General features: G+C 41.6%; 1 protein-coding gene across 1 annotated transcript in view; it reads left to right on the top strand.

The window, feature by feature from the left end:
• The window catches only part of LOC306875608 (piezo-type mechanosensitive ion channel component 2), a gene marked incomplete at both ends in the record, with an annotated part of 550584 nt that extends 532707 nt beyond the window's left edge, over positions 1-17877 (top strand). Inside the window, 2 exon segments of the mRNA XM_079426295.1 lie at positions 16485-16704; positions 17625-17877. Coding sequence (XP_079282421.1) covers positions 16485-16704; positions 17625-17877 — 473 coding nt within the window.
• Between the last annotated feature and the right edge of the window lie 5512 nt (positions 17878-23389).

Genomic DNA, 23389 nt, shown 5'->3' with positions numbered 1-23389 from the left:
AATACTGCCACAGATAAAGAGATAATGACATTTTTTAACAAATTAAACCTTCCTCAGTTGAGTGTCTCACAACAGGAGGAATTGGATTTACCTATTAGTTCACAGGAGATACTTGATGTAATTAAGTCCCTACCATCAGGTAAATCTCCAGGTCATGACGGGTTTACAGCAGAATTTTATAAATGTTATTCAAAAGACCTATTACCATTATTTGAAAATATGCTTGCTGAAGTATTTAAATCTGGTCAATTACCTTCCTCCCTAAACCAAGCAATTATTACTCTTATAGTTAAAAAAGATAAAGACCCGACTGATTGTAAAAGCTATCGGCCAATAAGCTTAATATCTGTTGATTGTAGACTTTTATCTAAAATACTTGCAAATAGATTGGATAAAATACTTGGGTCACTTATCCATCCTGATCAAGTCGGCTTTATTAAACAGAGAATTTACACTGATAATGTGAGACGCCTTATAGATATTATGTGGTCGGTGCGGGACTCAAATGATCCAACAGCAGCTATTTCAATTGATGCTGAGAAAGCGTTTGATAGGCTGGAATGGAGATATATGTTCCATACACTTAAAACTTTTGGATTTGGTCAAACATTTCTCAGATGGATAGATATTCTTTATAAAGACCCACAGGCTGCGGTGAGAACAAATGGTCTGATTTCCTCTTATTTCACTCTTAGTAGAGGTACCCGGCAGGGATCTGCATTGTCACCGGGGCTTTTCTGTCTAGCTCTTGAGCCTCTTGCGGCAGCTATTCGTAAGAATCAGAATATTCAGGGAGTTAAAATTAATGAGTCTACACACAAGCTTCTGCTTTATGCGGATGATATTTTGTGGCTTGCTTCGGATCCAGTTAGATCTGTTCCAGCATTACTGGACGTTATTGAATCGTTCTCCAAGATATCAGGGTATAAAGTCAACTGGTCCAAGTCAGAGGCCCTTCCATTGACTTTATACTGCCCAAAAACGTTATTTCAGGCGGGGCAGTTTCAATGGCCTACTGAAGGCATAAAATATCTTGGGATCCTTTTTCCTCACCAAATTGATAAAATAATCGAAAATAATTTGGACCCACTCTTTAATAATATTTCAATAGATATAGATAGATGGTCACCATTATTCTTATCATTATGGGGAAAGGTTAATGTCCTGAAGATGAACTGTATTCCGAGGCTGAATTATTTGCTGCAATGCCTTCCTATTGCAATACCCCAAAAGTACTTTAAAAGGTTTGACCAAATTTGCAAAAAGTTTTTATGGAATGGCAAACGTGCAAGGATAAAATTAGAAAGGCTTCAGGTGCCAACCAATAAAGGTGGTATGTATTCTGTCCTAGATGCGTGTTTCATCTACGCAACACTGACAGATAGCTAACAGTCAGAATTCAGAAAAAGGGCAGACGCAGGAGTAAAGTTGAACGTTTTACTGTTAGGTTCTTTCCTTTCTTTTTCTTTCTTTTTCTTTCTTTTTGTAAAACTGAAACATAAAGATTACAAATGTCTTGTTACAGAGTTCACAAATAAATGTGAATGAACTTACATTATTTACAATGAACACACATTACAAAGGGCTACATTTGTGCTCTGCTTAGTATCATCACCAAAGAGTAATAGTTTTAAATTAACTTATGAATTTCACACTTAAACTTGCATATACATTCTTACAAACACTGAAGTAAAGTAATAGACTTACAGGCAAAGCCTTTCTAAGGCACAAAACGCAAAGGAAACAGAGCAAATATCTTCTTGGACAACCGCATGGAGAGAATCTGGAATACTGCGATAATTTCCTGGTTAACCTCTAACCCAAAAGACACATGGTCTAAATCAACCACTAAGAAAATAGCTTACAATAATCAATGTTCTTTGTTGTTACACCAAACTGCCACAAGATGGTGCTAGAAAATAATAAACAAATGCATGACATAACACTCCCCGCCTGGTATTGTTCAGATACCACTATATAATCAGCTGAGAATGTCCATACATGAAGTCCTTACTAAGTTTCAGTCCTCTGCTGGCATGAGGAGAATTGTCTCGGATATAGGTCTAAGGAATGTCTTGATTGTCCCATTTCTTGCAACTCTTAGTTCAACTGTTCTCACCTTTTTGTCACTGCTGAAGAAAATCTTGGTTACAAGAGCCATAGGCCATTCGTTACGCTTGGCTTGAGCGTCCTTAAGAAGGACTACATCACCCTCTTTTAAGTTTCGTCGTTCCTTTTGCCATTTGCTTCGGCTTTGGAGTGTTGTGAGGTATTCACGCCTCCATTTGTTCCAGAAAGTGTTGGCGAGATGTTGTACTCGTCTCCACTGCTGTCTGTGGAGATTGGTTTCCTTAAATTCACCAGGAGGCGGGAGGAGTGTATGACCCTTCTGAGTTAGAATCATAGCTGGCGTCAACAAGAAAGGCGAGTCTGGGTCTGTAGAAATAGGAGCAAGAGGTCTTGAGTTAACAATTCCTGTAATCTCTGCCATCAAAGTAGACAACACTTCATGTGTCAAGCAGGAAGGACTAATCTGCTGAAGCATGGAATCCAGTATGCGCCTGGAGACTCCAATCATGCGCTCCCAGGCGCCTCCCATGTGAGATGCGTGAGGAGGATTGAAGACCCATGTACAACCTTCTCCACTTAGGTACCTCTTCACATTAGACTCTCGAGAGTCAGCTAGCACAATTCCCAGCTCTTTACAGGCTCCTACAAAATTTGTCCCACAGTCAGAACGGATTTGCTTTGCAGGTCCTCGCAAAGCAAAAAACCTTCTCAAGGCATTTATAAAGGTGGACAAATCCATGCAGTCAATCAGCTCGATGTGTATCGCACGAGTGGTCATACAAGTGAAAAGAACAGCCCATCTTTTGCTTTGAGCTTGTCCTCCTCGTGTGCGCCTTGCAACAACTGTCCACGGTCCAAAAACATCAAGACCAACGTACGTGAATGGTGGTTCAGTGCTCAGGCGATCGATGGGTAGATCAGCCATCTTCTGCTCAGTTACCTTCCCACGAAGCTTGTTGCATATGACGCACTTGTGTAGGATGCTGTTGATAAGCTTCCTGCAACCCACAATCCAATACCCTGCGTTACGGATTGCGGATTCAGTTAACACACGACCCTGATGTTTGACTCGATCATGGTAATGCTCCACAAGTAATTTTGCGACATGACCGCGGCCTGGAATTATCAAAGGAAACTTCACATTAAGATCCAGTGTTGCATTGTTAAGCCGACCTCCTATCCTGAGAAGCCCTCCATTGTCCAGGTAAGGGCTCAGCTTTCTCAGAGGACTGTTCCTTGGAATGTCGTTTCTCTCGACAATGCAGTTAAGCTCTTCTTTGTAGGCTTCTTTCTGCACACTCTTTATTATGGCTACTTCTGCTTGTAACAATTCTTCCACTGAGCGAGGCTTTGAGCAGTGGTGCCATGATCTACAGGTATTGTGATGATCATTCGCCTTGTAAGCCTGGACGATGTGTATGAGGGAAGCTATGGCTCTAATTAGAGACCTCCAAGAAGAGAATCGCTCAAAGCGTTGACATCTAAGGTAAGAACCATCAGCGGATAGAGTGGTGACAAGAGAACGAACCTCTGTGTCTGAGTCTGGCTCGATGAGATCAAACCTCTCTTCCTCCGATGATGAACTTTGCTTTGCTTGTAACAGGAAAGCAGGTCCTGTAAGCCAAGTGGTGGTGCTCAACAGATCTGCTGGTACAGAACGAGTGGCGTAGTCTGCAGGGTTATGCTTCGTAGAGATATAATGCCACTGTGCTGGGCTTGACACCTTCCTGATACGCTGCACTCTGTTGGCAACGTATACATAAAAACGTCTTGTCTGGTTATAGATATACCCCAGGACAACTCTGCTATCCGTGTAAAACTCTACAGCATCTAGAGAGAAGTCTAGCTCATCCATAATTGTCTCTGCTAACTCTGCGGCTAAAACCGCAGCTCCCAATTCCAATCTGGGAATTGTATGAGCAGCTTGTGGAGCTAATTTTGCCTTCCCTAGGACGAACCCAGTGTGACATGCACTTTCTTCGCTGATGACACGAAGATATGCCACTGCTGCTATCGCTCTGACAGAAGCATCTGAGAAAACATATAGTTCCTTTCTCAGGGCTGTAGAGAGGGTACTATGGACATATGGTCTTGGAATCTCTAGCTCTTTGAGGCCTTGTAAAGATTTCCTCCATGCCTCCCATGCTGCTTCTTTATCTTCAGGGAGAGGAGAGTCCCAGTCAAGAGCTTCACTTGAGAGTTCTCTTAACAGGAATTTTCCTTCGATGATGATAGGGGCAACGAACCCAAGAGGGTCGAAGAGACTATTCACAGTAGCAAGTATCCCTCTGCGAGTAAAAGGTTTCTTGATATCTGTTACCTGAAAGGTGAATGTGTCTCTCTTCACATCCCAGCTAAGTCCAAGACTACGTTGGATGGGGGCAGGATCAACATCCAAGTTAAGATCTTTGAATCCTTTTGCATGATCTTCAACCGGGAATGCGTTCATTACTTCCTTACTATTCGAAGCGAACTTATGCAGTCTCAGATTCGAAGTAGCTAGCATCTCCTTAGTTCGTGTCAGCAGGTCAATGGCCCCTGCGGCTGTGGGTGTCGACAGAAGTCCATCATCGACGTAGAACTCTCTCTCTACAAAGTGTTTGGCATCTGTACCGTACTCTTTTTCACCATATCCTGCTGCACGTCGGAGTCCATAAATGGCTACAGCAGGAGATGGACTATTTCCAAATACATGCACCCTCATGCGGTATTCGATGATCTCTTTATTGGTGTCGTTATCCTTAAACCAGAAGAAACGAAGGAAGTCCCTATCTTCCTCTTTCACAATGAAGCTGTGAAACATCTGTTCGATGTCTGCAGTTACAGCTACTAGCTCTCTTCTAAAACGTAGTAAGACACCTAAGAGACTGTTATTTAAGTCTGGACCAGAGAGAAGAACATCGTTCAAGGAGATACCCTGGGTTTGCGCACTGGAGTCGAAGACAACTCTGATCTGACCAGGCTTCTGTGGGTGGTACACCCCAAAAATAGGTAAATACCAACATTCTTGACCTTCTCGAAGAGGTGGGACTACTTCAGCATGACCACGATCAAAGATGTTCTGCATGAAGGTAACAAAATGAGACTTCATCTCAGGCTTCTTCTCCAGTGTGCGCAATAGAGAGGTTAGGCGGGTTAATACCTGATCTCTATTATTAGGGAGTCGCTGACGGGGTGTCCTGAATGGGAGTGGTGCGACCCAACGATTGCTCTCATCCATAAACATCTGTCTATCCATGATTTCCAGGAAACATCTGTCATCAATAGACAATCCAACTTTGTTATCATCCTTTGACCTCTCGAAGATAGTATCCCCAATGGCACAGTCATTAAAGATGAAGGTGTCATGTGCCAGAGATATCTCAGGCAGAGGCTTGACATCAAACTTCTCTTTGACTTTAAGTTTGTTGGGACATGGAGGAAGTAGAGACGGACGTCCATTATCAAGCACATGAGTGCGGTAGGTACTAAGTGAGGCAGACCTGTGTACAGATCCCAAGCAGACGTCCCCTACTACGACCCAACCCAGGTCCAGCCTTTGCGCATAGGGTGCATTACTAGGTCCGTTGCGTTGCTCTCGCACTTTGTGAACTTGAAGTATGTCACGACCCAAAAGAAGAAGAATTTGGGCTTCTGGATCCAAAGGAGGAATGCAATGGGCGATGGGCTTTAGATGAGTATGCCAGCGTGCTACGTCAGGGGTTGGTATTTCATCCCTGTCATCCGGCATGTTGTTGCATTCGATCAGAGTTGGCAATTTTGCCTTCATCGCTCCATCTAAAGACTCTATAACGAAACCTGCGGCTCTTCTCCCCGCCATCTCTGTCACACCCGCACATGTACGCAGGGTGTATGTTGAGCGTCCTCCCTTAACATGCAGCAAGTCAAAGAACTCACTTCTGGCGAGCGATCTATTGCTCTGGTCGTCCAGGAGCACATAAAGCCTTATTGCTTCTTCTAGACGGCCCTCTGGGTAAACCTTGGCCAGACAAATCTTAGAGCAAGATCGTGAACTTCTACCATAACCACAGACCTCAGTACACTTGGAGGTGACATCAGGTTGAGTAGCCTCTGTTTCTTTCTCCCCGCCTAGCTCGGGTAATGTTAAAGACGGCGGTCCTGGGTGAAGTGCTGAGACATGAGCTCCACTACCACATTCCTTACATTTAATAGCTGCTTTACAGTCTCTGGCCAGATGGGTGGTAGTAGCACAACACCTGTAACAAACCCCTTTCTCTCGTAGGAAGGTTTTGCGCTCATCTAAAGGTTTACTCCTAAAACCTCTGCAACGTTTTAGAGGGTGTGATTTCTTATGAATCGGGCAGGTTTTATCCACATCCTCCAATTCACCCCTTGAGCGCAATTCAGCACCACTGAATGTCTGAAACGCAGCACCTGATAAGACTTCTGTCTTGTGAGTATAGACTGGGCTTTTTACTTGTTTCTTCACTGGCTGCTCCAGTTTCAACACATTATGAATTCCGTAAGACAGAGCAAAACTTGGATCATTGCGTGTTCGAGCCTCTCTGCAGACAAAATCACAGAAAAATGAGAATGGAGGAAAAGCGACTTGATGTATAGTTTTATACTGGGAACCTTGAGTCATCCACTTTTCTTGCAAATTATGAGGTAACTTATCCACTATGGGAGCTACACCACGAGCAGTGTCAAGATAGAGAAGTCCTGGTAGATAGCCTTCTTGTTTTGCAGACATGACTTCCTGTAGAAGATCTCCAAGTTCTTGAAGCCTTTTCACATCTCTATTACCAATCTTAGGAAAGCTGTCTATTCTGTCAAAAAGAGATTTCTGTATAATCTCTGGAGAGCCAAAACAATCTTCCAAGCGCTCCCAAGCCCTTCTTAAGCCCGTGTCTGGGTTACCTGTATGCACAGCTCTGATCCTTCGCACATGATGTGAAGACTGTTCTCCCAACCATTTCGAAAGAAGGTCTAACTGTTCAGTAGCTGACAGGTGCAACTCTTGAATTGCGTTGACGAAAGATGACTTCCACGCCCAATAATTCTCAGGACGATCGTCAAACTTGAAAAGACCTGAATTAACAAGTTCTCTGCGTGCTAAATACCTAGCTATTTCACTCACATTAGCTTCGTTGTTGAATGATGGCTGTGGTGTTGTCTTATATGGTGAAGAGGTGAATGGCGGCACTTGGAATTTATGGCAAGATGTTTGCACTAACCTCTGAGGCTTCTGCATCTTGTTCTCAGTATCAGGCTTATTGTAGGAATCTCTGACATCACTAGCCATAAGGCGATGCTGCCTTGGTGGCGTTTCAGACTCCAACACATGGACAATAGGCTCTAAAGGTAATTGATGTGGCTCATCTCCAAGAGGTGGTGATAACTCCATTTGAGACTGACGCATAACGTAATCACGGGTGCGATCAGAAATCTCTCTTACATCGGAAATCCTTTCTCCGAGCTCACTTTCTGCTGCTGCCTCCAACACTTTCGCCTCAGCGAGGGCTGCTGCTACCTCACTCTCTTGCTTTATTGTTGCTAGGGTTGCTTCCATGCGTGCCTCTGCCACTTTCAGTTGAGCTTTTTCAATCAAGATTTCAGATTCTTTTTTAAGGAATTCAGCCTTGGCCCGTGCTGCTTCCAACTTAGCGCGAGCTTTGGCAGCAGCTATACTAGCTGATGAGCTTCTCGATCTATTAGTCGAAGCAGAGGCTATAGATCTTGTTTCCAATACTTGGCTTTGCTCTTGAGCTTCCTCAACCCCCGTAGGTTTCTCTGCCATCATGTATCCCCGATACTGTCTAGGAGTGCAGGACGTGATGCTGAGTGAGGAATAATAGAGGTGGAGCTTGCTTTCCTTGAACTGTAGTGCCCGCCTTATGGTTGCCTTTTTACTATTTTTTTTTTTTTTTTTTTTTACAAAGGGCTACATTTGTGCTCTGCTTAGTATCATCACCAAAGAGTAATAGTTTTAAATTAACTTATGAATTTCACACTTAAACTTGCATATACATTCTTACAAACACTGAAGTAAAGTAATAGACTTACAGGCAAAGCCTTTCTAAGGCACAAAACGCAAAGGAAACAGAGCAAATATCTTCTTGGACAACCGCATGGAGAGAATCTGGAATACTGCGATAATTTCCTGGTTAACCTCTAACCCAAAAGACACATGGTCTAAATCAACCACTAAGAAAATAGCTTACAATAATCAATGTTCTTTGTTGTTACACCAAACTGCCACAAGATGGTGCTAGAAAATAATAAACAAATGCATGACATAACAGTATGGGTCTCCCCAAATTAGCCCTATATCATTATGCCTTTTGCTTAAGACATATTGCTCAGTGGACATTGCCACCTGAGAGAGCTCCTCCCTGGTTGGAGATTGAATGGAGACTATTCTCACCACTTTCCCCTATAAATGCTCTGTCTAGCAACATACCCTCCAAATTAAAATCTCACCCTATCATATCCAATCTCTGTAATGTGTGGAAGAAGTTTTCTAAATTTTTTAATATTAATGTCTATCTTAACTCTGAATCCTGTATTTGGAATAACCTAAAGTTACATATTAATAAACATTCCCTTCTATGGAAAGATTGGATAGAAAAAGGAATTATTACATTAGCAAATCTATATGACAGGGATAGTATGAAGTCATTTGAAAGGTTGGTTGGTGAATATAATTTGCCCAGAAATAATTTTTGGAAGTATTTACAAATGCGTCACCTGTTAGTTACTGTCATAGGGAAAGGAATAGAACCTCAGCAGTCAAACCTTATCTCTCGGATTACGAAAATAATGGGTCTGGGACATGAAGCTGCGATTTTTTTATGTAATGTTATTCCAACAGACAGTTACTATATCTTATGCAACAATGTTAACTTGGTCGACAGACTTGAATATTGATGTCACATATAAAGAGTGGGATCGTATTTGTGAAAACATTAAGAGGGTTTCAAGAGACATTAAAATTAGATTAATCCAGTTTAAGATTCTTAATCGCTTTTATTGGACTCCGACTCGGCTGTTTAGGCTGAAGCTGAGGGATAATGCAGACTGCTGGAAGTGCTGCAGCTCGGTAGGGACCTTTTTTCATCTGCTTTGGGAATGTCCCATGATTCAGAACTATTGGTTAAAGATTCATGATTGTATTGAAAATATTACCCGGTCTAGTTTGGAGTTCTGTCCGAGGCTGTATGTTTTAAATGATCCACAAATTACATCGAACTGTGGAGCAGCTGACTTTATCCAGACCAGTATAATGGTTGGAAAACAAATAATAATGAGAAATTGGAAGAACCCAGGTGAACCCTCTTTTCAAGAGTGGAGTATGGAATTGGCAAAAGTGGCATCTTATGAAAAAATCTCTTTCAACATTAATGATAAGGTGGAAAAATATGTGGCTAAATGGGGAAAATATGTGCAATATATTGCTATTAGATGACAGCATGGTGCTTGTTGTTGGAAAAATGCATATTTTATTATTATTTATTTATTATTATTATTAGTATTTTTTTTTTTTTTTTATGCTTTTGATTATTTTTGCTTTTTATTTTATTAAACATTACTATGGGATACATGTTAAGATTCAAATTGTAAAGTTGACTTTAAGGTTGGCTATAATGTATCAGTGATGTTCAAAAAAAAAACTCAATAAAATACTAATTATAAAAAAAAAAAATCTGGTAAACATGGTCAGTTCACAGGCTGGGTCAGACAACAGCAGACAGGATTGGCACAGGCAAGACACAAGGGTATTCCTAGGGCAAGCGTGGGTCGACGATCGGCGTACAGTATCCAAAGGGGCTAGACAGAGGGGTAATCCAGCTACGAGACCAATAATCCAATAGAGGAGCAAACAAAGTCTGAACTGCAAGGCAAAGGGGTAAATCCAGGGAACACGGGCAGGTATCAAAACACAAGTAAACAGGCAAGGCTAGACTAAGACAAGAAACTGGGAAAGGCTTGGTAAAGTAGCTATCAGCAGAGACTGTGATAATGCTAAACAATACTCGGCAGTGACAGAGAGGAAGTCCAAGGCTTATAAAGTGTGTGTGATTGGGTGATAGTTCTCAGGTGTGAACGTGATTAGTGTAATCAGCTGTGTGTGTGTCGTCAGTGCAATGGATGATGGGAAATGCAGTCCAGTGTGCAAGTCCATGTGGTGAGCAGGTGACCTCTGGTGGTGAACGAATGGAAGTTCATGGCCAGGATTCGTGACATAGCCCCCCCACAAGGAGCGGCTTCCAGACGCTCATACACAATCCAGGAGGGCGGTGGAGCGGAGGCGGAACAGGGGGAGTGACGGAGGGCCAGGTCCATGTGGAAATGGAGAGACTGGAGATTGAGGCAGAACGGGAAGCCAGGGCAGAGACAATGTAACTGGAGCCCACCAGGGTGGAGCGGATGGAAATGGAGCCCACCAGGGCGGAGCGGACGGAAATGGAGCCCACCAGGGCGGAGCAGAAGGATCAGGAGTCCACCAGTGTAGAGGAGACAGGGCGGAATACCTCCACGGTGGAGCTGAAGACCACCACGACGGAGCTGAAGACCACCAGACCAGAGCAGGCGGAGCGGATGACCACCAGACCTGAGCAGAAGACCATCAGAGTGAGATGACCACCAGACCTGAGCAGATGACCACCAGAGTGAGACAGCCAACCTCCACGGCGGAGCAGACAGAGCAGGAGTCCACCAGTGCAGAGGAGACAGAACAGGAGCCCACCAGGGCGGAGCAGATGACCACCAGACCTGGGGAGCAGACCGCCATGGCGGAGCAGACCGACCTGAAGACCACGGCAGGGACTGGGACCTAGGGAACACTGAGACACACGAAACAGACAGAGCAATTTTGGCCCCAAGAGCCAAGGCAGAAAACACAAAGTTCATCAATGGTTTCCTGGGCTAAGAGTTCATACTCATTACTCAGAATAGAGCTTAAAAATTGAGCAAAGTCAAAATCATTGATGGGAACTGGATTGGAAGGTAGCTCACGAACGAATTCATGGAGTGATATGGGGTAGATTGACAGTTCAACATCAGCGTTATTGACAGACAGGGAAAATGAAACACTCGCTGGAACACTAAACAAGTTGACAGTTCCTTAGTGGGTTTTTTGGTACTAACGGGGGTAACAGGACAGACATGGAGTGCATTAGTGATTTTGGGGCTCATGACAGGCAGGTTTAAGGGTTTACAGATGGGTTTTTGGGTTGTGACAGACAGTTCAGGATTAGACTCATGGACTGGAACAGGACATACAGATGATTCAGAACTAGATACATTTGAGAGTAACGGTACAACAGACAGATCAAAACTGGGTGTAGTGACAAACTGGAAAGACAGATGGTTCACTAATGGGTTCTTTAGCAGTGACTGGGTTAACTAGACCTACAAAGAGTTAATTTGGGGTGACCGTGGAAATGACAGAACTGGATGGAAGTCCCTGAATGGCCCCTGTAGCCAGAGCAGGATAGTCAGGGAGTTCACAAGCCATATCCTCGGGGATGATAGAACAGGTGGAGAATTCAGAAGCAGCCTCCTTGGCTGATTCGGGGCAGGGATTGAGGCCGTCTATGAGGATTCATAGACGGCCTCCATGGCCGTGACAGAACAGGATGAGGATTCACAAACGGCCTCTATAGCCGTGACTGGGTAGGACGAGGATCCATAAATGGCCTCTATAGCAGTGACAGGGCAGGACGAGGGTTCATAGACGGCCTCCATAGCTGTGACAGGGCAGGACGAGGACTGGTGAATGGATACTACTGACACCTCCGGAGGTTCTGCAGTAAAAGCTGCAACCTCTAGAGGTTCTACAGCAGTACCGTTAGGCAATAGGGAGAGTTCATTACCCGGACAACCACAGCGCTCATTTACAGTTCTTTTGACCATGACATGACAGGCTGAAGGTGCGTTGCTAGGTGCCACCACCACGCAAGGAGCTGAAGTGACCACTGCCGTTTTGGGAGGTTCTGCAGCGTGTACCGCCACCTCTGGAAACATCACAGGAGACGCTGCCGCCTCTGGGAGTTCTGTGGTGGTGTACGCAGCCCAGACACACCAAAGAGCAATCCCCATCATGGGAAGCACTTTAGACAGGGGCATCAGTTCGGGAACAGAAGGGATAGAAACAATGGATTTGGGAGTACCAGCTGCGCGTGCAGACGCCAGATGTGCATCCCTCACGCTGGATACCAGATAGGGAACTCGAAGGACTGACCTTAAATATCTGGGTGTGACAGACAAGACGAGACCAGACTCTGGCCGCTCAGCTGTGACGTGAAGAGACTCTGGCCGCTCAGCGGCGACGTGGTGAGACTCTGGATGACCAACGGTGACGTGGTGTGACTCTGGATGACCAACGGTGACGTGGTGTTACTCTGGATGACCAACGGTGACGTGGTGTGACTCTGGATGACCAACGGTGACGTGGTGTGACTTGGACAAAACAAAGTCCGACGGCAAGGCAAAGGGGTAAATCCAGGAAACACGGGCGGGTATCAAAACACAAGTAAACAGGCAAGGCTAGACTAAGACAAGAAACTGGGAAAGCTTGGTAAAATAGCTATCAGCAGAGACTGTGATAAATGCTAAACAATACTCGGCAGTGACAGAGAGGAAGTCCAAGGCTTATAAAGTGTGTGTGATTGGGTGATAGTTCTCAGCTGTGAGCGTGATTAGTGTAATCAGCTGTGTGTGTGTCGTCAGTGCAATGGATGATGGGAAATGCAATCCAGTGTGAAAGTCCATGTGGTGAGCGAATGGAAGTTCATGGCCAGGATTCGTGACACATAGACTCATAGCATTCATCATGTTACAGTGTACACTCATATTATTTATTGTTTTATATTATATAGAGCATGAAAACATCATTGCGCAGTAAGCAATTTAAATACAATGAATTGCCTGTCATATTCAAAATGTTTTACTCGATTTCAAACATTTTAGTCAGGAATTATAGTTTGGGAAAAACCCAACTATGATTTTATAGTAATATAGCCTAGAATGTATGATTTTATAGTATAATATTATTTTGTAGGCATAGACTCACGCATGCTTTGTACTATCGTAAAAAAAAAAAAAAAGATATTTTATGTCTGAGAAACAAATTATTATTGTTTAGCACGCTATAAAAATCTATTTGTGAACAGAGAATTAATAATACACATGGTCTAAACATTCTCAGACGTGTAACATTGATCATGTTACAGTCAGTGTACACTATATTACTTTTATATAGGCTATTGTTTTATATTATAGAGCATGAAAACATCAATACATCGTAAGAAATTTAGATAATGAATTGCCTATAATATTCAAAATGTTTCACTCGATTTCAAACACTTTAGTCAGGAATTGTAGTTTGGGAAAACCCCAACTAGTAAATGCGTTCAACTTTGTCACAATAACAGGTTGACTAATGCAAAAGAGAAACATCACTTACTAATCAGATTGATCTCCTCCACTGGATGAAGTCTTGTTCTTCTTTTATTGGAAATTCTGCCTTATTCCTCTCAGCACGTCTTCTTCCAGAAAAGAACAGTAGCCGTGATGATCGACTATTCTCATGCTTTGTTTACATTGAGCGTTTACATGTACTCACGTCTCACGTGGATATTTACATATGAAGGGCACGAGCCGTGTGTGGGTGGGATTACATTAGAGATAATGACTGAACATCTCTGAGTTTGTTCATTTCAGTGACGCTTTTCTAAATTAAGCCGGTAGACAGCGCACCCTGTTCGTTTTCTTAATTTTACAAAATCACAAAGTTTTGTTATTATCATGTCTGTATACAAATAAAAGTAGACCATTTACAGATTTGATTGATGTGTTGCTCTTATCTGTACGATCAAAACTGACGGAGTAATTTAAGTTCCTTTAGAAGCTTTAAAAAAAATGCAACAAAACGTGCCGCCACGGGCTTCGACCCCAGAGGGTGAAGGTCATGCCACAGCATCTCAATTGGATTTAAGTCTGGACTTTGACTTGGCCACTCCAAAACCTTAATTTTGTTTTTCTTGAGCCATTCAGAGGTGGACTTGCTGGTGATTCATTGTCCTGCTGCATAACCCAAGTGCGCTTGAGCTTGAGGTCACAAACTGACAGCCGGACATTCTCCTTCAGGCTTTTCTGATAGAATGCAGAATTCATGGTTCCATCGACTATGGCAAGTCGTCCAGGTCCTGAAGCTGCAAAGCAGCCCCAGAGCATCACACTACTACCACCATCTTTGACTGTTGGTATGATGTTCTTTTTATGAAATGCTCTGTTGGTTTTACATCAAATGTAACGGTACACACACCTTCCAAAAAGTTCAACTTTTGTCTCATCAGTCCACGGAATATTTGCCCAAAAGTCTTGACGATAATCAAGATATTTTTTGGCAAATGTGAGACGAGTCCTTGTGTTCTTTTTGGTCAGCAGTGGCTTTTGCTTTGGAACTCTCCCATGGATGCCGTTTTTGCCCAGTCTCTTTCTTATTGTTGAATCATGAACACTGACCTTAATTGAGGCAACTGAGGCCTGCAGTTCTTCTTGGATGAGTCATCATTGCACTCTTGGAGTAATTTTGGTTGGCCGGTCACTCCTGGGAAGGTTCACCACTGTTCCAAGTTTTCTCCATTTGTGGATAATGGCTCTGATTGTGGTTTGCTGGGGTCCCAAAGTCTTAGAAATAGCTTTATAACCCTTTCCAGACTGATACATGTCAACTATTTTGTTTCTCATCTGTTCTTAAATTTCTTTAGATCTCTGCATGATGTGTTGCTCTTTAAGCATGCTTCCGACAGGTTCTATTTAAGTGATTTCTTGATTTAACAGGTCTGGCACTAATCTGGCCTGGGTGTGGCTAGTGAAATTTAACTTAGCTTTCTAAAATAGCGTGGTTAATCACAGTTATTTCATGATTTAACAGGAGGGGCAATTAATTTTTCACATAGGGCCAGGTAGGTTTAGACAGATTTTTTCCCTTAATAAATGAAATCATCATTTAAAAACTGCATTTTGTATTTACTTGCATTATCTTTGTGTAATATTAAAATTAGTTTGATGATCTGAATCTTATAAGTGTGACAAATAGGCAAAAAAATGGAAGGCGGCAAAAACGTTTTCGCGGCACTGTAGCTAACCAACTCCTAACCCTAAACATACCCTTTGGTAACCCTCTTGAAATATTTAACCTAATTTATTTCAATATATTCTATATATATTATGGTTTTAAATCTGGAAGTCGTGGCCTAATGGTTAGAGAGTTGGACTCGTGATCCAAAGGTTGCGGGTTCGAGTCTCCGGCCGGCAGGAATTGTAGGTGGGGGGAGTGAATGAATAGCGCTCTCTCCACCCTCGATACCACGACTGAGGTGCCCTTGAGCAAGGCACCGAACCCCCAACTGCTCCCTGGGCGCTGCAGCATAAAATGGCTGCCCACTGCTCCGGGTGTGTGTTCACGGTGTGTGTGTGTGTTCACTGCTGTGTGTGTGCACGTTGGATGGGTTAAATGCAGAGCACGAATTCCGAGTATGGGTCACCATACTTGGCTGAATGTCACTTCACTTCACTTCACTTCACTTCACTTCACTTAAAGTGAAGTGAAGTAAAACAATTGCAGTACAAATTAGTGTGATTATTAGTACTTTAAATAGTTTACCATATAGTTTAGTTTACCAATAGTTACCATCTTAAGCTGCTTGGATTCAACTTCATTTTCCTCATTTGTTTGAAACTAAATTATATATATTAATATATTATAGTAATTTGTTTGTGATTTTTATAAGTCATGTAGGATAGGCTGTGATATCAAGTGCGTTAAAATCTTTACTAATGCCACAAATATGTACATTTATTCTTATTCCCTCAGGCAGCCATGTTGCCGCTGTAGTCAGTGTATGCTGAGATAATTCTCATTTGTTTGAAGTGTGGTCCCTGAAAAATCTTTGTGTGACGTGCTATCTGGCCCTTCCCCCCTACTCCTACCCCTCTCAAAGAGAATCGAGACACCCCTACCCCTTCACCTGAATTCGCGAAACAGTGTAGGGGTGAGAGGTAGAAATGGGATTGGGCCTGTTTTTCCAGTCATGTATTTTGTAATTGAGGGTTTTTTTTTTTTTTTTAATACTGAGAAAAAAACTCTTTTACTTTTACCTAATTAACCTAATTTTTAACACCTGTACTTTTACTTGAGTAACTGAGTATTATTTCAGCAATGTAACAGTACTTGTACTTGAGTACAAATTTTCAGCACTCTTTAGACCACTGCTCATTATAGCCATCATAGGATGAATCGCTTTGTTGTATTCCTTGTTTGTAAGCTGGTTTGGATAAAAGCTTATATTAAATGATTAAACATAAATGTAAATAAATGGCATTAGAACAACAGACCTGTAGTTCAAAGGATGTTTTCATGACTTTAATGGAATCATTCACAGAACATCCCGAAAGCCTGGATGAGCTCCATCTACAGTTCTTCCGTCCTCTGTCCATCAAACTGCAGCGGGGAAATGGGAGCTCTGCAGAGATGGGGCCGCAGTGGTGGGTGGTGGAAGAGTGTTTTCCTGGCCCTCTAGCCAGCAGATGCCAGAGTATTGAGATGGTGGTGTTCAATGATAAAGTCAGCCCTTCCAGTGTGGGCTTCCTGGCTGGATATGGGTGAGTTTCATTCATTTTTACAATACCTGAAACATGTCTGGTAAGTATAATATTAAAGGAGTAGTTTACCCAACTAAACTGCGTTCAGATGAGATGTTGTCAGGCCACATGTAAAAATTAAATTTTCCTGTCCTGTCAGCTGTTATAATGTCCTCATAGTGCATGCTCTTCAGCTGCATGCACAAATACGGCGGCTCATGCTGCAGCCTGTATGATTTCATATTAAAGCGCAAATTAAATTTTGAGCATGAGTGTCAGATCCGCGTCACATTCAGCAGCGGCAACTCTTAAAGTAACCTAATAACCAAGCTGCTGTGATGTCTGTTAATAAAAAAAAAATAAAGAAAAAAAGAGGAAATCGATAACTTTTGTCGCTTTAAGGACTCATCTATATTTAATTTAGAATTTAGAGTTTGATAAGTTTATTCAATTATGTATATTTCTTTGCTGAAGGGCACAGGAAAATATGATATTTATTATAATGGGTTCAGGTGAAGATTGTTTTAAGTTCACTTAAATTAGAAGTTATTTTTAAGTCTAATAAATGTTAAAAATTTATAGATCTCAATTATAATGTAATGTTGAATGGCTATAGTCAATGGCTAAATATTAGGAAAAAAAGAACAGTTTTCTAGGGACATCTATTGGTATCAGTGATACTCGCCTTCAGTCATAAAAGATGCCATTAAACAAATATTAAAAAATATACTGTCTTTATGTTGCTTCTACATTCATTTGAAGATTTAATGTTAATTATTGCAATATAAAAGTATATTTAAAAACTTTAACGTTAGGTGGGATTAATCATGATTAATTTCAGAAAAAGTGTGATTAGTTTGTTTGTTTATTTACAATTGACAACGCTTTGATGATTTTAAATATGAAATCTCTCCTTTTTGTTTTCTCTATTGACATTTCAGCATTGTGGGTCTGTACATGTCTGTGGTGCTGGTCATTGGGAAGTTTGTGCGGGAGTTCTTCACAGGCATATCTCGATCAATCATGTATGAGGAGCTGCCGTGTGTGGACCGTGTACTAAAACTGTGCAATGATATCTTTGTTGTGCGAGAGACGGGGGAGATGGAGATGGAGGAGCAACTGTTTGAGAAGCTTATCTTTCTGTACCGCTCACCCGAGACCATGATCAAAATGACCAGCAAAAAGAATGAGTAACTGCATGAAATTTCTGTCACAAATATCAACCTCTCCACATCTCAGAAAGACATAAATGTCTGCTAAATGACAACAACCAGAAAGTCATTTTATACACTGTAATGCAGTACTAATTAATATTTTGGGGATATATTTACATCTATTCATGATGGTTTCTTGAAACCCAAAACTTATTGAACATCATAAACTGAGAAGAGCATCAAAGAATTCATGTACAGTACATGAATGATGGAGTTTGGATGGAATTATTTATGCTTAAATGGCTTCAGTAGTGGTATATTGTATCAGTAATCATGCAGTGCACAAGTATTTAATATTTATGTATTTCAGTTAGCTTCTTCTCAATTAGAATATTTTGGAATGTTATTCTTTCATTTCAGTCTGTATGCATGGTTTGCATATAATAAACTATGGCATGTGTAAGACAACTTGTATTACATTTATCTTGTTGCTTAGCCTTAGTGTTCAATTATCACTTTGCCCGCTATCATAAATAAAACATCTTTGATATGGAGGATAACTGCATTATTACTGGAATCCAGTCCAGAGATAAATCACCCATGTAAACTACATGTAAAAATACACTGTAAAACTTTTCAGTGTAAATTTGCAGTAATTAACTGACATCAGCTTCACATACAATGCACTGTTTGTTTATTTACTTGATTTTTTAATGCACTGAATTACAGTCAGTGCATTAAAAAAATTGTCCTGTGAATTAATCCGGTAAAATACTATGAAGGTAAATCAGTTGCAAACCTCGAGAGCTTGCTAATTTGAATGTGAGAATTTGTCATATTAATATTTGTATTTGTAAGTTGAAATTTACACTCAGCTGAGTGATATGAAAAGCTGAATCTCTCGATTTGCACACACAATAATACAAACACCCGTGTTTTGAATTCGAAGTTGCAGATTAATAGATATAAATTTGTAAATTTGGGGTGAGGGGCATTTTAGTGGCCGATGCCTGACCAATGAACAATGCCAGCCAGCGTGACTTGGCCTGCGAAAGAAACGTTTGTATGCATCAGTAAATCATGTAAATCAGTTATTTTTTTAAATGCTTGGAAAATATTTTTTATCAAATATCATTCGTTTTTGATTTTGGGACTTTATATAACAGTAAAAGAGCAGTAATGATTTTTTATTAGTTGGAGCCAGTCAATGAAATGGGACGTTTTTGTACGCGATGACGTCACTACTCAGGGCAGCTCGCGCCGTTTTGGTGGTCGATCTAACAGTCTGTCATCGCGATGGAGGCATCGAACAATCCGAGGGTAAGTTTTTCTTTTTAATAAGTATCTATACGTTCAATACTGTTAGCTAAGGACTGTGTTAGGTGGTTCTGTAACTTTTATAAGTAACATAATTTTTATATACAACTGCAAAGTTAAAATATATAACTAATGTGTATCTTTAGTTAATTAAATTAAATAAATGTAACTTTTACATGGTACAATAACTGCCTGAATGTTTATTAAGTCTATGAAAATTAGCATTTTTACGATGCATCGCGAAGCTAACATGAAAGATTCTGAAAAAGGAAAAATATCTGTATTTTAATTATCAGTGTTTTTAAACATCCCACCGTGAGTATTGATAAAAAAGAAGAAAAGATGCTTTGTGACCCATTGTTACGAACTTAAAAATCTAGGGTTAGTTCGCAACACTTAGAAAAAACTAAATTATTGCTGGGCAGATTGAATCAAGCAGAGAAATGACCATAAACAAGAAAAAAGCTTGATTGCAAGTAATTTATTACATAAAGCCGAAGCCACTAGAATAATTTGGATGTACTATTTACAACTGCTGGAATGAGTATAATAATAATAATAATAATAATAATAAGAAAAAAAGAAATGAGTAGAAATACAATTAATAAAAATATGACAAACAAGTTTACCACTAACGTAGGGAAAAGGAACTTGAGTGGCGCCCAAATCAAAGAACAGAATAAAACTAAATTCCCATAAGGCTCCCCAAATCCCCTAACCTAACTAACAAAAGGAAAATGTCAAAAAGAAACCGAAAGCTTCAGCGTATCGACGCTCTAAGTTTCCTATTCTCACCAATAATAACCAAAGTACAAGGAAGGCGCACACCACTTCCCTAATGTATCTAAACATTCATCGTTACTACGTGCAAAGTGTATATCGCGCGATATGCTTACCTGTTCGCTTTTCCCAAATCAAGGAGAACATGAAACATAAATCAGATACACTAGAAACTAAGCGTTAAATACATCAAAACAAAGAAAAAGTTACAAAACACTTCATTCCACCAAAACGAAGCATACACAGACGCACAGCACGCCAATCAAGTACAAACGAGCTACTCTCCCATGTTCGCGGGAGGACCTTTAAACCAGCAGGGCGAAAGCAGATTGGACGAAGAGGACGACGTCACACCGATGATCAGCGGGCAACACGTCCAATCAGGAACCTAAGAGCAAGCAGTAGAGCAATAGAAAAAGTGGGAGGAACGAAAAAAAAAACACGCACACACCTATGCGCATAGCACGTAACACCCCCACCCATAAGAGCAAACTATGTTAAACATTTATGCTCCATCAGTTACATGATACTCTTGACAAAGCATCTGCTACAATATTATCCACGCCCTTCTTATGCTTAATAACCAAGTTATAATCCTGTATGATCAAAGCCCACCGCATCAAGCGTTGGTTTTGATTATACATACGCGATAAAAACACTAAAGGGTTATGATCTGTGAAAACGCTAACTGGAAGACTACTCGATCCGACGTAAACATCAAAATACTGCAAGGCCATCAACAGTGCTAATGCTTCCTTTTCAATAGTCGAATAGTTCAATTGATGCTTGTTGAACTTGCGTGAGAAATAACAAACAGGATGATCAATGCCATCCTCAGCCTCTTGAAGTAACACTGCGCCCGCACCAACCGCACTTGCATCTACATCCAGTTTATAGGGCAGTGAGTTGTTCGGCGCTGCCAAAACAGGTGCGCTACACAGGAGGTTTTTAATAGCCTCAAACGCATACTGACATTCATCAGACCATATAAAAGAACAGGATGGACTAAGCAATGAAGTTAAAGGATGTGCGATAGTCGAAAAGTTTCTGCAAAAACTACGATAGTAGCCAGCCATACCTAAAAATCTCCGAAGTTCCCGACGAGTTGTTGGAACTGGAAATTCGGCTATAGCGGCCACCTTCGCTTCAATCGGACGCACTTGACCTTGACCGACTTCTTTGCCAAGATACGTAATGGTTGCTCGGCCAAATTCGCACTTCGCTAGGTTTAATGTCAGTGAAGCTTTAGCAAGACGATCAAACACAGTTCGTAGCAAAGAGACATGTTCTGACCAATCTGTCGAATACACGACCAAATCATCCAGGTATGCGTTACACTGTGGGACTCCTGCAAGAACAATATTAATAAGCCGCTGAAAAGTTGCCGGCACGTTGCGCATTCCGAAGGCCATTACTGAATACTGTAAAAAGTTGTCAGGCGTTACAAAAGCGGAAATATCAGAAGCACGCGGTGTAAGAGGCACTTGCCAGTACCCTTTTAAGAGATCTAACTTACTGACATACTGAGCTGAGCCAAGATTGTCCACACAGTCCTCCATTCGTGGCAAGGGAAAACAGTCTGGCACAGTTACAGCATTTACCTTGCGATAGTCAGTGCAAAATCGGGCCGTACCGTCGCTTTTCGGAGCAAGTAAACATGGTGAGCTCCATGGACTACAACTATGTTTGGCAAATTCATGCTTCAACAAATACTCGACCTCAGTATTCATAACAGCCCTTTTCGCACTGTTCACACGATACGCATGTTGCTTGATTGGAGCAGCATCACCTACATCAATATCATGCTGCAGAACTGTGGTACAAGAAGGCACATCATTAAACAGAATAGAAAAATCGTTAATCAGCTGTGTAATATCACATCTTTGCTGATCAGACAAGTGCAATAGATGAGAATTTAAGTCACTTAATATCTCAGAATTCTTAAATCTGGCACACTGTTGAGTATGACGTGACACCACATCATCCTCAGCATCAGCAACATCAACCAAATTCGCAGCACCACAGGCTGCAACCGAATGCAAAGCAGGGACGGCATTCCCATCTGCCTCTGCAGCATTCTTTTGCAACGACTCTCTGTCATGAAAACCCTTTAACATATTAATGTGACACACACGAGATTTTCGCCTTCTGTCTGGAGTGCGAATTACATAGTCGGTGTCACTTAATTTTCTCAGCACTTCGTAGGGCCCAGAAAATCGTGCTGATAAAGCAGAACCCACAATCGGCAGCAAAACTAACACCTGATCACCCGCTCCAAATGCACGCTGTACAGATTTACGATCGAATTGACATTTCATCTTTTTCTGTGCAAATGCCAACGAATCTTTCGCCATCGAGCAAGCTTTATGTAGACGCTCACGGAATTTACTAACATAATCCAGCACATTGACTTCAGAGCTGGAATTAGAAGCTAGCATATTCTCTTTAAGCATTTTTAACGGACCTCTAACGGTGTGGCCGAACACTAAATCAGCGGGACTAAACCCCAGACTTTCCTGCACGGCCTCCCTTACCGCGAACAACACCAACGGCACTCCTTCATCCCAATCCTTCCCAGTATCAAAGCAGTACTTTCGGAGCATCGCTTTTAATGTTTGATGGAAACGTTCGAGCGCACCTTGGTTCTCGGGGTGATAAGCGCTCGCGATCCTGTGAGAAATGTTCAATGTTGTCAGAACTTGCGAAAAGAGTTTAGAAAGAAAATTTGTGCCTTGATCTGTTTGCACAACTTTCGGCAACCCGAAGGTAGAAAAAAACTTCACAAGCGCTTTGACAACAACGGGTGCCGTAATTTTTCTCAAAGGAATCGCTTCCGGAAACCGCGTAGCGCTACACATTACTGTCAACAAAAACTGATTACCACTTCTTGTTTTAGGCAAAGGGCCGACACAATCAACTATAACACGTTCGAATGGTTCGCCTACAACTGGGATTGGAATGAGCGGAGCACTTGGAATCGTCTGATTCGGTTTACCCGTTAGCTGACAGGTACGATAGTACTGAACGACATCAGCCTTTAAACAAGGCCAAAAGAAATGTCTCAAAACCCGGTGATATGTTTTTTTAATTCCTAGATGTCCCGACAAATCATGGTCATGAGCAAGATACAAAACTTGCTGTCGGTAACATTCAGGAATAACAATCTGGTACACGACACTCCATTCAGGATCATCTGCCATAACAGGAGACCACTTACGCATCAACAACCCGTCCTCAAGAAAATAAGCAGATTTTCTCTGCTGCACTCTCTCAACAGAAACAGCAGCAGAAAAACACTTTTGAAGACTTAAATCTTCCTTCTGTGCGGAAACAATTTTCTCACGAGTTACAGGTAATTTAAGGTGACTTAAATTTAAATCGGACAAAATTTTCGTTAATTTTTCCTCCTCAGCTGGCAAAATGTCTTCAATAAATATAGGTGCCATAAAGGATGT

Source organism: Barbus barbus (genome assembly GCF_936440315.1).
Source record: "Barbus barbus genome assembly, chromosome: 10".
Lineage (NCBI taxonomy): Eukaryota > Metazoa > Chordata > Actinopteri > Cypriniformes > Cyprinidae > Barbus > Barbus barbus.
The sequence above is the reverse complement of the archived record's forward strand: the minus strand, read 5'-3'. Positions and strand labels throughout refer to the sequence as shown.